General features: G+C 36.3%; 1 protein-coding gene across 2 annotated transcripts in view; it reads right to left on the minus strand.

Annotated features, from left to right (window-relative positions):
• Positions 1–6,245: 6,245 nt before the first annotated feature.
• Positions 6,246–16,027, minus strand: part of LOC101739417 (uncharacterized) — a 45,105-nt gene continuing 35,323 nt past the window's right edge. For both annotated transcript variants that reach the window (XM_062671396.1, XM_004929409.5), the window contains exon 5: positions 6,246–6,593. In XM_062671396.1, coding sequence (XP_062527380.1) covers positions 6,547–6,593 — 47 coding nt within the window. In that variant the 3' untranslated portion in view covers positions 6,246–6,546. The remainder of the gene's footprint in view (positions 6,594–16,027) is intronic.

A 16,027-nucleotide genomic window follows, 5' to 3' on the forward strand; every position in this document is an offset into this window, starting at 1 on the left:
AGGACGCCCGGTGAACTCGTATCAAGCGATGCGATTATCCCAGTGGTAAAATCGTGCAAGCAGGTACCAGTTTTTACAAAGATACGTCGTGCCTAATAGGTATTAACAAACGACTTTCACGATTAAGAAGTGGCATCGTGTTATAAAAATAAAAGAAAATTATTTGTAATATTGGGAATTTTTTTGTGCTAAATTCACATAGGTAACACTTAGGCTACATAGGTCCACTTCTCGGTGAGCTGGCTGCGTCAAACCACATGCACCTTCGCGAACAATCCAGCAAATAATATTGTCATCCTAGTTCTAGTCTTCTTTTGAACTTCTTCTTCTTCTAAATCGTGTCACTCTTGACAGAGTGGTGACGTGATCGTCATATAGTGTTGTCATGTAGTCTTGAACTACGAGTATACATTACGTGTAATTCTCAACGATGTGTTACACACCCCTCGTTGGTGTCTAAATCGACAAATTGATAGGTGTAGGAGATGGTCAAAGTCCGTCCTGCTTCTGCCTTGTGCCAAATAAGGCAGAAGCAGGACTCAGGACGCAGGAAGCAGGACAGGACAAGAGGAAGCGGATATATTAAATTAATTTGCAATTTAACAGCGCCCGACTTGATGGCCAGGACTTTAATCTCTATCTAAGCTTTAGACGAGGAAAAGAATACGACTGAAGATATCTGAATCGTTCCTTGTCCGAAATATCTAAATCACTCTGTTTGTTTAATAGGAGCCCTTGGACAAAGGACCAAGCTCTTGACAAGACAAAACATATCTTGTTCTCCTCGAAACTCCAATCTTGAATTAATTTCCGTCCGTATTTGCATTGGCTCCACTACCCAAATTAAGATACTAATGGTAAAGCAAAAATTATGGCTGCGAAGTGCTTAATTTGTCAACCCCTTTAATGTACCTAAACAGATATTCTTCGAAGCTCCTGGTAGAATATTCAGGAATTAATAATTACAAAGAACTGTATCAACAATTCCCAATCACTTACCATTAGATCGTTGAATTTTATACAAATTAGTTTTAAAAGAAATCTATTACCAAATATTATGGACACCCCAGGCAAGGCAACATTTCGTTTATATGAGAAAAAGATGCATAAGATTCGCTTTGAATGGCTGCTCACTACATCGAGGGGGCGGTAAATTGAATTTTTCACATCTTATATGATAGACCATCTGTTGAAAAACCTAAAACTTCCATTAAAATAAGAACTTCTAACTTGCAGTCATTTTGTTGAGACTACATAATTTATTACCAAAACCGAATCAGAGGATCCTAATGATAATAGCATCTCCAGCTATAAATTAAAAGAGATGAATAGGCGATCGCGGCTTTCTCGAGCTCTTGCAACCACATCCCTATGATCCCTCCGCAGTAGAGTTATCTTGACCTATACTCAATCTAAACTTCTAATACCTAACTTCCGTAATTTCCATCTTTGGTGCAGGTAATGGATCATATAACACCGCACAGATGCGTACCAACACTATTTCCATAATGTAGGTATTGTAGCACATAGATTCGGAATAAAGACTTTATAACAATTTAACTAAATTTCGGTTTTCAATTTGTGATGTTTGAAAACTTCTACAGCTAGGTCCTCCTTGCGTCGTTCTCCTCATTACTCAGGGTCGAGCTCCCTCGCTGTATCAATCACTCTTGTACGATTGTTCTCCATTGGGACATTTTTTCTTTTGTTTATAATCCGATTGTAAACCGATCATCATCATCATTCCCCTGCCCTTCTCCCAGTTACCTGGGGTCGGCGCAACATGTTTTTTCCTTCCACACTCTTCTGTCACATACCATTTCTTCGCTCACTCTCCTCTTACCCATATCGTCTTTCACGCAATCCATCCATTTCTTCTTAGGTCTACCTCTTCCTCTATATCCTTCCACATTCATAGTTAACATTTTCTTACCAACCTCATTTTCATTTCGTCTCATCACATGTCCATACCATCCCAAACGCGCACTTCTCGGCTTCTCTGTAATCGATTGTAAACCGATATCAGTTCATTTTTAGTTAATAGCTGCTTGCGCGAATTTACGATCACGTGGTTCGGTTTTTTGAGTAGATCTTATGTAGTTTTTTTTTGTGTTGCTTAGATAGTTAGACGAGCTCACAACCCACCTAGTGTTAAGTGTTTAGCCCAAATACATCCACAACGTAAATGCCAACATGAGTTCTAAGGTCTCAGTTTTAACACCTAACGCCGCATTACTGCTTCACGGCAAAAGTAGGCAAGGTAATGGTATCTATCCGTGCGGACTCACAAGACGTCCTACGACCAGTAATTCCGCAAATTATAATTTTGCGAATTTGGTTTTTATAATTCGACTAGCCGTACTCGCCCGCTTCGCTGGGCATTTAAAATTAACATTATTATTTATTTTCATTATTATTAAGGAGTCCAACACTCATATAAATATTAGCCTATCCATTAATTACATGTATTTTCTACATACTTAGTCTGGCCATAAATACTGTACAAAGGAAAACAAAAAAAATCTATGGCAAATAACATTTATTACTTTTACAGTGTGTTAGTTTAATGCATAAATATAAAACAATTTAAAGTATAAAAAGCTTATTCGAAGTGGTCTCCATTGGCTGCACTATAGTCCTTTAAACGTTGAGGCCAGTTATCAATAGAAGCACGCACTCTTTCCATGGGAAAATTTTTCACTGCCAATCGTACGGATTGTTTTAGGGACTCCAAATTATCATGGCGTTTAGAGCAAGACGTACTCTCTAAAACTGACCATAAATTATAATCCAGCGGATTAAGATCGGGACTAGACGACGGCCAGTCTTCAGCTCTGATGAAGTCCGAAACGTTCGTTTCCAACCACGACTGCGTAGACCGAGCTTTTTGACCTGGCGCCGAGTCTTGCTGGAAGGACCATTATTGAACATGGTGTTGTTAAGGGGCTTCACTACCTTCTCAAGAATGGTATCTTGATACACTTGTGCCGATGTTTTGATACCTTTTTCACAAAAGTATGGCTCAGTCACTCCTTCATAAAAATACGGAGATTTTATTTGTTAAAATGTTGCTCAATTGTAAACATTTTCTCATCCATAAACAAAAATTTCCATGACCTCCCTTTGCGTACCGCTTCAGTATTTGTTTCGATTTTACCACCCTATTCTCTTTTAAATTATCAGTTAAGAAATGACCAGTACGTCTCTTATAGGCTGCAAGTCCTAAGTCATCTTTTAAAATACGCGACATGGTTCTAGGTGCTATCTTCATCTCCCGAGATAAAATATTTTGCTTTCGGACAGGATTTCTTCGAATTCTTTCCCTTACTGCTTTGACCACCTTTTTCGTACGAACACTACGTGGACGGCCAGATCTTTTTCTGTCACAAACAGAGGAGGTCTCATTGCACCTATTAATAGCCCGGTACACAAACATTTTACTAATACCAAGCGTATGGAGAGTTTTAAAAATTGCATTTGGCTCCATACCTACTTTGTGTAATGCAATCACAGCAATTCGGTTCTCTTTATCACCCCACTCCATTTTAATATCGCAAAATATTGTACAATGTATTGGCGCCAAAATGAGAAAACTCAATGAGCAATCATATAAAAATGACAGATTCCAAATTCAAATGTAATATTTTGTTTATTTTTAATTGTAACAGTATTTATGGCCAGACTAAGTAGATACCAAGTTTCAAGTCAATCGGATGCATGGCTCAGTAGTTATAACGGAAAATCCTTAAAAATCACCGTAGATTTATATATTAGCATAGAAGTATAGACGTTATTCCAAGTGCCAATTCCGTGGAAGTCAATCGTGAACATTTGTAAAATAAGTGTTTCATATGAAAAATCAGTACCTGCCTGCGGTATCGGAATACAGTTGCATCGCTTGATAAGAATTCACCGGGCATTTTCATTAATTATAATATTTCTAAGATAAGGGTTACAAATAAACCGTGCGCGAATCTGTCCAGAATTATCCTTGTAGAACGAATACTTCAGTTTCTGTGGCGACTCGGTCGCCTTTCTTCAACTCTTGACAAATCTCGGAGACGTGATCTCGGCTATCGCAAAATACATTGCATTTCGGGATTATGCATACGTATAACATGTGATTACTTATTTACTCATTACATGTATAAAATAGTATTCAATTCTATAAAGCAGATTTTTAAGCGATTATATTTTTCACCTAATTATGGCGGTACCTAATATTACATTTGTTACAAAATTTTATATTATACAGCGGTCACAAATAGGATTTATAGGTAGGTAAGCTGTTTGCAAAGTTGTAACTAGATGGCGTTACCAATAGCGCTTTAGTGTTTACCTGTTTACTTTTTGGAACCAATGAACTTTTTTTTGAAGTTAAACTTCTTTAGGCGCGTTATGAAAAATTGATGAGAGTGAAATTTTACGATGCGCACGCACCGTGACACAAAATTAACAGAATGAAGTTGCCCACTAAATCGCTCATTACAATACGACCGACGTAACTTGGCGAGTCTGAATATAGCCGCAGGGGAACTTTCCGAACCGTACCGAGAATTGCCGAATTTATACGATGTGAAGAAAAGGGATGTCCATTAAGCGTCTTTGAGGATGTTGTTTAGTCGACTTTTTTAAATTGATTATTAAAATTTAAATAAAAAATAAAAAAAAATTAATAAAAATAAAGTATAACTTCTTACGCGCGTACATAAGTACACGCACCCTTTTTTTAAATAAAAAAGTCTTTTAGTACCATTTTTTTGTGAACTGATTTTCTTTTTCCTTAATGCTATTAGTTGGCTATAATAAAGAATAAAAAAAAAATGCTATTAGTTATCCTTAGATTTTATGGATTTTATCTCGAATTTCATTTTTTTTTATTTAATTGTTGTTCATGTTTTGAATACCTTATAGTTTTCGTGGCTAAGATGTTATTCATTGACATTCGATTTTTGTACCTAATGTTCAGAATAATTTTCAGTAAAAAATGTTGATATAGTGCCATGATAAGTGGATCCATGGTGTTGGACAAACAGCAACTATTTTTTATTAAATTTAGTTTTATATATGTGTACAGTCTTTCGTGCTTTTAGTGTAATTAGTTTGCTTAGCTTGTATTCTCTTTTTTTTTTCTAAGATGGGCGAAGGAGCTCACGGTCCACCTAGTGTTAAGTGGTCACCGGAGCCCACGAATCAAATCAAACTTTTTCACTACAACGGGTGCTCTACTCTTCAAACCAAAAGGCATTATTACTTTACGTCAGAGACAGACAGTGTAGTGGTACTTACCACCAGAAATAAACAAAGTTTTTTTTTTCATCATCATTTCAGCCTATCGCCGTCCACTGCTGAACATAGGCCTCTCCAATAGATTTCCAGTGCGACCGGTCCATTGCCACCTGCATCCAACGAGACCCAGCACTTTTTACTAGGTCGTCGGTCCATCTAGTAGGTGGCCGTCCCACACTGCGCTTGCTTTTTTTTTTTAAATCAAAGATATTGGCACCGTGCATGTTGACAAACAGCAGACTTGTTAATAATTAATTAAATAAATTAATTAATTAAATTACAGACAGTTAATCTTGATATTCGTAACGTGCTCCTTAAATTTAACGAAAATTTGTCTCTTAAGCTCTCCCATGTATGAAAGTCCGCAGTCACTTGCAAAGATATCGATATTAGGTACTGGCTCAGGATGGCTTAGTTCTTGTATAGTCTATAAAATTATTTGTAGACGCATGCCTAAATATGTTGCCAAGATTGTCTGAAGCCCCCTTTTTTTAAATCTATGGTGACGACGAGAGGGAACTTCAAACTGGTTTGATTTAAAACGTGCTTCACATGTTCATTATAATTTCTTGTTTGACTTTTATTAACACAGAAGAATACGAAATTTTAATTATAATAAATGTGACCGAGGGTGGGCATTAAGTCCGGTGGTAGATTCTGCGAAGCACTGCTCTTGCTAGAGCCAGTGTTAACAACACCCTCGGTTTGAGCCCCGTGAGCTCACTTACTAGCTCGGTGAATCTAGAATAATCTCGAGGTTAATAGAATTGGTAGGGGGAAAAAAGGGCACTAAGATTTTTAACATTTTAAAATTTTTAATTTTTGATTAGAATATAAATTATTTATAGCCCAATGCAGCTCAGCCCATTAAAACACATATCATGAAAAATAAACAAAAGGAATATGTAATCAACTTAATTGAATTACACAATACAAAAATCTAATCAAAACATCGATTGCCTTGTTAAAATATCATTTATTCGTTCTAATTCATTCAATCATAAAATTATTTACAACGTACACAATTGAAATAGTAATCAAACAATAATAACGAAATGGTAACGTTTACAGTACTGTTACGAAACACATTTATTCATGTAACTAAAGCGATATCACAGATTTTAAAATATTATTATTACACACATTGTTTTATATTAATAAATAAAAAATCGCACTGCTGTTTAAACTATTTGAGGCTAATAATCGTTCTGTACAATTCTTAGGGAAATAAAATCAAATTAACTAATCGCAATGTTTTCATCTAAAATAAAGTTTTCGATAAACAAATCTTGGCACAGCAGGTCCTGAAAAAAAAACCTAGGTATAAATACAGATATAACCGATTTTTTTTATTGGCATTTGAAAAATTTAGCGAAAAACCATCTCCATCCCCGTCTCATCCCATCCCATTCCATCGGTTATGCACGAAATTCGTCTATAAGCAAATAATTTGTCACCACCACCAGCCCGCGTAAAAATAACATCGGATGCTTTAACTAATTATAACTTACGAAAAAAAATCTTGTTTATATAGGTAAAGTTATTCTCGACTATTGCTAGGGCAAGGTAAATCTTTTGATATGAAACATATAATAAAATATTTTAAAAATAAATTTAGTTCGATTTCACGCTCGAATACTCAAACAATTTAAAAAACGAATAGTTTAAAAAAAAAATTAATATTACTTCAATATTCGATATTATCCTTGGCCTGGTTACTTTGTCTCGAACGCTGCAAACCGAAGGTTCAGTTTCCGCTGGAGAACTATGCGTTCGTACTGTTTAACTAAGGCCCTTACTTATGAATGAATCGTTTCAAACGTTTTCAACAAATACATAACAATGATAAATTAGCTAAACCATGAAATAACGATTGAAAAACTAAGCAGTGCTACTACATAAAACGCACGTTTTTGTAATGATTTTTAGCATTTAAAAACAACGAAACTAAATAACCGCGATCATAGACTTATATGAGCTGACGAGTATTCTAGAATTGATCACATAGAACAATAGCATTTATGGCTTCAGGATATGGTGTAAAGTCCTTTGTGAAGTCAACGCGCCGGATTTCACGCTCGCCGATCCGGAAATGCACAAAGTTTCCTTTTGTGGCATTTCTCATAACTTGATTTGTGACGGCACAACCCTTCAGCCGGGTTCCGTCGTGGCGCCGCAGTGGCGAGACGCGTCACTTCCGGCGAATAACGTATCTTCAGTGATAAGAGGAAGCGTTCTTAATTTAAATCGGCCAATACAACGTTTATCTGCACTTTTGAACTTTTTTTTAGACTCTTTATTTTATTTTCATTAATCAACCCATGGACGTCCACCGCTGGACATAGGCCTCCCCCAAGCCTCGTCACAAAGACCGGTCCTGCGCTGCCTGCATCCAGCGGATTGAAGTGGCAGTGGGCAGGACACATTGCTCGCAGAACGGATGGCCGTTGGGGCCAGAAGGTTCTTGAGTAGCGACCGCGTACTGGAAGACGTATCGTGGGTAGGCCTCCCACAAGGTGGGCCGACGACCTATTGAGGTTCGCGAGGATCCGCTGGATTTTTAGACTCACGTAATTGCAAACTCAATTTTGTTAATCAGATAAAATTACCGATATTTAAATACTTCGCTTTATTATATTTCATCATTGATTATTTTAAATCTTATAGCTAATTTTAATTACATTATTTATATTAGTTATATTATAATTATTATATTATAATTTACATTATTTACTTTCCTATTATAAAATTTATAATTAAGTTTAAAATTAAAGAAATATTGCGCTGTCAATAGATTCTTTTTGATATGATCAATAAAAAAAGTATTACTTACATTAAATCAAAGGGATAAATAGCATCTCTTATGGTTTGCACTGTATCAAACATAAAAAGGAATGCAATTTACAAAGATTTGTAAAGGCTAAAGTCAAGCCGGCTTCATTTTAAATTAAGAATAATAGTCAAACGAACATTTCTTTTAGCATCTCATTTAGGAACTCACACATTTAATTTAGGTACTCGTAAATTAATTAGCTTTTATAAACGTTTCAATTCTCATATTAACATAAATTCTGAATGCTATCGAGCGGTCTAAGATTTTCAGAACTGATCTTACAGTAAGTAATAATTACTATTAGAGCAGGGCTTCCTATAATTCTATAAACAGCGACATTATTCCAATTGTATACATCTGTATACATTATTCCAGTTGTTGTCGTACCCCCAAGGCGGTAATTACCTCCACGTCAGAAACTTATTAAAGACTTCGATAATCTAAGCTGGAACTGAGGAGACGCTGTCAATAGCAACGATGATAAGGACAAGACCAAATTACACTTGCAAACAAACACAATCGTACGCGATCCGCAATTTTACTGCCTCAGTCGCGGTATGACATGTAACATGTCAGAACGTAATTAAAGCCTTTAGCCCTGAATAGTCTATCCGGCTATAAGTATGTAAATAAATAAAAATATGTATAAAAACACACATACAAATAAAAAGAATACAAAGTGTACAGAGACAGAGAGTTGTACTGTTGGTAGGACCTCTTGTGAGTCCGCGCGGGTAGGTACCACCGCCCTACCTATTTCTGTCGTGAAGCAGTAATGCGTTTCGGTTTGAAGGGTGGGGCAGCCGTTGTAACTTTATTTGAGACCTTAGAACTTATATCTCAAGGTGGGTGGCCCATTTACGCTGTGGATGACTATGGGCTCCAGTAACCACTTAACACCTACCTCTAGGCCCTACGTCTAGGCAGTATGAGAGGTATGAGCTCAGGTATATCCTCGTATCATTGCCTCGCCGTAAATTCATATTTCGGCGTCCCTTGCATTCCATCTAAACTAATATATGCCATAAACTTACTATTTTATGATATCCCGATTATCCCTTCACTATTTTATTATAGCCGACATGTGAAGTGATTATTTGTCGAATAAATACGATGAACAATGTCATTTCTTAAGCTGAACGTATGTATATCTGCTATTACCGTGACGCTTTTGTAAGTAGACTATACCATAATTCGTGGTAATACGAAAAAGAAAAAAAAAAACAGTTCTCTTATGATATTAGGCGTCAAGTGTACGTAATTTCTAAGCTGCCGAAACAGAAAAAACCTAAAGAAACAGTCTATTGAAAGCTGCACGAAACTTCTACAAAACAAAGAAAATCACTTTCAAGTCTAGAATATAAAAAAATCTATGTGCAATTTAGGCAAAAAGTCGTTAGAGCGTAACGTTATTTATTCAAAAACGTTAAATGAAGGGTCCGAAAACGTGAATTAATTAAACAAACACACACGACGACACTCCCTTTGTATTTTTGAACGGGCAAACATATAAATATGCAATGGATAAATATCGGAAAGGTCCACTAGGAGGCCGCGTAGTGTTTCAATTAATTTTAATACCGAAACTCTTTTATTAAATTATAAAACACGGGCATTTCTGCTAACGCTCTGCCTTTTCCGGGTCCGGCGATATGTCAATTTCATAATTAAAGTGCGCTTGACCGTGGCGCTGAGGGCTCGGAGATTATGAAGGCATCGCTTCGGGCCGACAATATCCCGAAATACAAATGAACTCATCTGGCAACGTCAAACACAATTAAAAAGGTTCATGCTTCGGCAGTCATGTGTGAATATTTCTTAATTTTTGCTCAATATGACGCTTGATTCATTTATCGTGCGAGAGTGTGTTTTAGATTATATTTGCAGCTTGTTTGTGTATTTACGTTTATCATCATCATCATCAACAGCCCACAGTCGTCCACTACTGGACATAGGCCTCTCCCAATCTACACCACTGAGCCCGGTCTGCGGCTCTCCTCATCCACTTCTTGCCGTATACGTTATTGCTAGTGAAAATATGACTTTTATAAGTGCCTGTAAAGTCAAACTGCCTATTTTTACCGGGAAGCAGTAATGCGTTTCGGTTTGAAGGGTGTGGCAGCCGTTGTAACTATACTGAGACCTTAGAACTTATATCTCAAGGTGGGTGACGCATTTACGTTGTAGATGTCTATGGGCTCCAGTACCCACTTAACACCAGATGGGCTGCGAGCTCGTCCACCCATCTGAGCAATAAAAAAATAAAAATAAAACTAAAATCGAAACGCATCACTGCTTCACGGCAGAAATAGGTTGGGTGGTGGTACCTACCCGTGCGGACTTACAAGAGGTCCTACCATCAGTAATAATAATAATAATAGTTGCAGCTTGTTTGTGTATTTACATTATTGTTGGTGAAAACATGACTTTTATAAGTGCCTGAAAAGTCATACTTTATTGAAATCAATTTGATTGATTGATACCTGTAAAGTCATACTTTATTAAAATCAATTTGATTGATGTTGATTTAGCGGGCTTCGTTGATGGTAGTGTTTAAATTTTTGTGCGCCTGCCAACCGAATTTTATCCCTTTTCTCTCTAAACTCATCGCCGCCACTGTTGTCTCTATTTCTGCCACGATGCAGGTAAAAGTTGCGATTTGAAGGCGCCGTCAAGTAATGCAATTGTAACTTAATTATTTTATAAGCCGTAAAACTAGTTTTAATTACGTTTCTAACTCGCGAAAACAGAAGAAAGTACTAGATTGAAACTCCTTCCTCGTGTCTCAAGGTGGGTAGGAGCGGCATTCTCGTTATGATGTCTATGAGCTCCGTTAACCACTTAATACTAAATCTGGATACAGCTATGAGCTTTTTTATCCAACTATGATATTTTGTAACAAAATATATTAAGTGATTTGGAAGAAGCTGGAGGAGGCCTTTACCCGAGAAGGGGTTCCGATCATTGGTACAGAAGAAAGCAACGTTAGCGAATAAAAGAAAATTAAAGAAATTCTACCCTAGTATATTTAGATATTAAATCGCATGTAATATATTATCGTTATGGATTGGAAATAAACAGGCTTTATTATTATTATTATTATGATATTTTTTAAACTTAAGCTTTAAGTCGAAAACGAATCTCAAGATAAGAAGAATGTTATAAAGTGTTATTCAAAATCAATGACAGGTATTTTTTTAACTGACTTTAAAAGCTCCGATAACTCATTTCAAATAAGAGTATTAATAAACAAAAGTATAATGTAATTATTAATTGCCACTAAAGATTAATTTACGATCCAAAAAATAGGCGGATCAAGCAATCGATTCCAATCCCTGAGCTCTCCGTACTTTATCTATTCAAATCTGAATACCTTTTTAAAAACATTTCAATGATGATTAGATTCGTCAATTAACATCCAGCATTAAAATAAACAGATACATATGTTATTAATAAAAAATATCTTACTTACAATCTTATCGACTAGGAAGTGAATATAAAATATAATTAATTAGAGTGCGTTCTAAATAGCTGCGTCAAAAATAACTTCCTGCATCCCGATAAAATATGAATTATTATTGAACCAACTTTAATTTTTGTACAAACACCAAAATAAAACTAAGTGTTAATTTTGTTCCATGTTTATCTAGGCTGTTTAGCTAGCTTAGACCCTCTCGACAATTCAATAGTTAGCACCCCTAACTGGGGTTAGCGCAGGAGTTATGGATTCGATAAATCGGGTAAACGTTTGGGTGGCGAATAGGTTCTTTTTCTCTCTTTCCGTTGTTGATTTGAACGTGTGCATATGAGTTTCTGGTGCAGACCATGAATAGGATCTAGTCTGCTCCCAAATTAAGATACCCGTAGTGCTCCCATACTCCAGGTTATTACTCTAAGAGTGTAGCTTGCTCCCGATTATTTATTTAACATGACATAGTTTACATGTGTGTTCCTATTCAATGCTGGATATAGTAAAGGTATATTAAGGAAAGCATTTTCTTTTATTAGTTTCAATGGAAAAAATATTATGTAGAAGTCGAGATTTTTAAAAAGAAATACACGTTTTCACGTAAAATATATTTTTGCAAAAGATAAGATAAACAAATGCTTCTGGTATATACCTATAATTGAGCACTGCAGACACACAATACTTAATTTTAATATATATGTATAAATGAATATTGTCTCACTACCTTAATTTGTTTGTCCGTTCGTTTCGGTCACTATGCGTGATATCCAATGACCTTCACCAATGAACCAGACCGTTTCCCTGTGCTTATTTTATTTCGTAACCTATTGTCATGGTGATCACGTTTTTAACATTGACAACGAATTACTTTGGACTTTTTTAATTTATGTTAAGTTTCCCCTGTTATTTTATGTAATGCTTGAACAGTAGTTCAGCGGGTGTCCCAATTTGTTTTATTACAATTTATGTATTTGTATAAATTGGCGGATATAATGCTTAAGGCATTCTTATCTGTATCGGTCGCCCAAAGGTAATTCAGGTAAAATAATGGTATATGTATTGACACGCAAACATATTCCAATATACACATATTCCAATAAAAACAGTAAATATAGGTACGAAATATATACATACTATATATAGGTGCAGGTATTAAAATTTTGCAAAAAAAATTGTTTTAGATTAGAACCGAAGTCTTACATTTCATAACGCATTACGGCATATACCTTGGGACTTAAAAATGAAATTCGGCATGATTGTGATAGTTATCCGTGCGGCCTCGCAAAACCACATAAGGATTTAGGGAGTAGGTTTGGTTAGTAAATAAGGTCAATAAAAATTCGCGTGGAATATAAGATACTAAAAACTCGATTTGGTTTTTATTTTATAGTTTATTGATGCAGTGACCTACGAGAACCACTTAGCCCGTGTCCAGTATGAGAACGTCAGAGAATAGCTTTAAAAAAATTTAAGATGCAAATTATCTATTAGATTTTTAAAAATTAAATTATGTTCCCAAAACTTAATAACACACATTTAAAAATAATATACACACGCACATTTAAAAATAATATATATTTGAAGTATGAACTTTTTGGCGGGAAAGCGAAGCGCGAAATTGTGTGAATTCTTTTGTTAATTTAACGTATCTACAAGTTTAAATGTGTAATAACGGTTTATTAACTATTTAGTATCTGTGAAAGTGCACGAATGTGAGAAAATGAAACAATACCAGTGGACGTGGCTTCTCGGGCTCTTCCAAAAAGTCCAATAAAACAGTCTCAATAACTAACCACCATTTTACTCAGAATTTATTTCATCCAAACTCATTTCGTTCCATTTAATTTCATCCCAATTCATTAAAATCTCAAAATAATCAATATGTAATATTTATTTAATTATTGAAGATTTTTATAAACTTGACACCGGCAACAATGGCGTCGCAAGAAACCAATTGCCATAATTAAAAAAATGAAAGAAGGATGATAGAAAGATCCTTACTCTATAAAGACGAGAGCGCAGCCCATATAGCAACGATACTAATGTTGCGCTATCGGATAATTCGCTAAAGTAAATATATCACGCATTCTCCTTACAAGCTATACATTACTGTTGCGGACACACAATACCACCAGTAAATAAGCTTAACTTTCCAATGCGCGAGTGCTGGATGTACGAACGAACTGACAGTCCGCGTGGTATTCACGAGTTATAAAGGGTGTTTCAGAATGTTTTTCGTTTTTGAATTGACTACTCGTTACTGCCATATGATCCGGACCTTTTTGGATACAGAAATGCAAAACCAGTATGGCTGCAACCGCAACACCTTTTTCCAGCAAGATAGAGCCACTTTTCATGTTACAAATGACTCATTAACTGCTCTTCAAGACTTATTCCCTGGAAGAGTGATAAGTCGCCGATGATACATCAACTGGCCACCGAGGAGCCCTGATGTAACGCCTGCTGATTTTTTCCTATGGAGCTACCTAAAAGTTACAGTAAAGTTTACAATCCATTGCCACCCAACCTGAATACTTTGAAGCAAAGAATCACGGAAGAAATCAACTCTTTTTCCAAGAGCGATGCTCCAGCGAGTGATTGAAAATTTTAGCTCAATTTTAAATGAGTGTGAACAAGTGAATGGTGCGCATTTGCAAACGGTTGTTTGTCATAAAATAAACTTCAAGAACTGCTCTTTAATTTAACAATAAATAACACGAGTTTTAATAAATATTGTTGTTTTTTATTTAACATCTAAAAACGAAAAACATTCTGAGACACCCGTTAGAAGCCCATAGGCATCACAAAGAGAATGCCACCGCCCGCTTCGTAAAATAAGGTCTCAATCTTATTATATACCGGCCACCCGACCTCTAGGCTTAAATTCTTGGTGATAGAAATAGGAAATATGATGAAACCTAGTAATACAAGCTTAGAGCACGCCCACCGTGGCTGTTTACGGACCACGCTCACTACTGTATCTCGATGTATCTTAGAATAATTATAAATTTCAAAATATCCGCTTTGTTTTCCCTTTTTTTATTGCTTAGATGGGTGGACGAGCTCACAGCCCACCTGTTGTTAAGTGGTTACTGGAGCCCATAGACATCTACAACGTAAATGCGCCACCCACCTTGAGATATAAGTTCTAAGATATCAGTATAGTTACAACGGCTGCCCTACCCTTCAGACCGAAACGCATTACTGCTTCACGGTAGAAATAGGTAAGGCGGTGGTACCTACCCGCGCGGACTCACAAGAGGTCCTACCACCAGGATACACTGGTTTATTCATTTTTATGTACTACCTATGATGCTTAGATTAATTAAACGATTAGAGAACTAAGATAAGATATTGGAACAACAACTAACTTATCCATCTAACCTCAGGATTGTTTCACGGCAGATCTCAACCGGATGGTTGTACCGATGCAGGCTCACAACATACACAGCACACAGCGGGTGGGTACCACCACCCTGCCTATTTCTGCCGTGAAGCAGTAATGTGTTTCGGTTTGAAGCGTAGGGCGGCCGTTGTAACTATACTGAGACCTTAGAACTTATATCTCAAGGTGGGTGGCGCGTTTACGTTGTGGATGATCTAGTAACCACTGGGTGGGCCACCAGGTGGGCTGTGAGCTCGTCCACCCATCTAAGCAATAAAAAAATAATAAAAAACAAACCCTAGCCACGAGAGCTTACAACAGAAACTCGATTCGATTATTTCTATTTAGCTGTGTGATGTAAGAACAGCAGCGTCCCATTTCATCTCATAGGTTCGTAAAAGACGACTAAGGAATTAATCGGAGAATACGAACACATTTACCGGTGGTATGGTCTACAGTATATTTTTATTGCTTAAACGGATGGAAGAGCTCACGGCGCACCTGGTGTTAAGTAGTTATAAGAGCTTATAGACATCAACAATGTAAATGCCAACATCCACCTTAAAGAACTATTTAACTAGACTATTATGATGCAATATATTCTCATACACATCTCGTGGCTCTATTAGAAAAAACTTATTTAAGTGGCCCTTCAGAGACAATAACAGTTTCATTGATTTTTTTTATATATATTTTTGTTACTCTCTTTCGTTGCACAATGGAGTGACATATACACTAGGTGAATAATCTCCTTAAATAAAGATATAAAAAAACACTTTTTTAAGAAAAAAACGTATTGTTTTTACTAAATTTTGAAGTGAAACATCTATAGCCGCACGTAAAACCGATTTCTGGCGTGGCGACGCAAGCCGTGGCGATGCGTCGCCACGCTATATGATGGTATATATATACAGTCTATATGCAGTAGTGTGTACGGTGTGGCGACGCGTCGCCATGCGCAATCGACTGTGCAATTTGTTTGTGTGTAGTGTATACAGTGTTGTTTACTACAGTACACATAACCTGTGTTTTACTTGAAAACAAATTATTT

This window comes from Bombyx mori, chromosome 12, assembly GCF_030269925.1.
Source record: "Bombyx mori chromosome 12, ASM3026992v2".
NCBI classification, from domain to species: domain Eukaryota; kingdom Metazoa; phylum Arthropoda; class Insecta; order Lepidoptera; family Bombycidae; genus Bombyx; species Bombyx mori.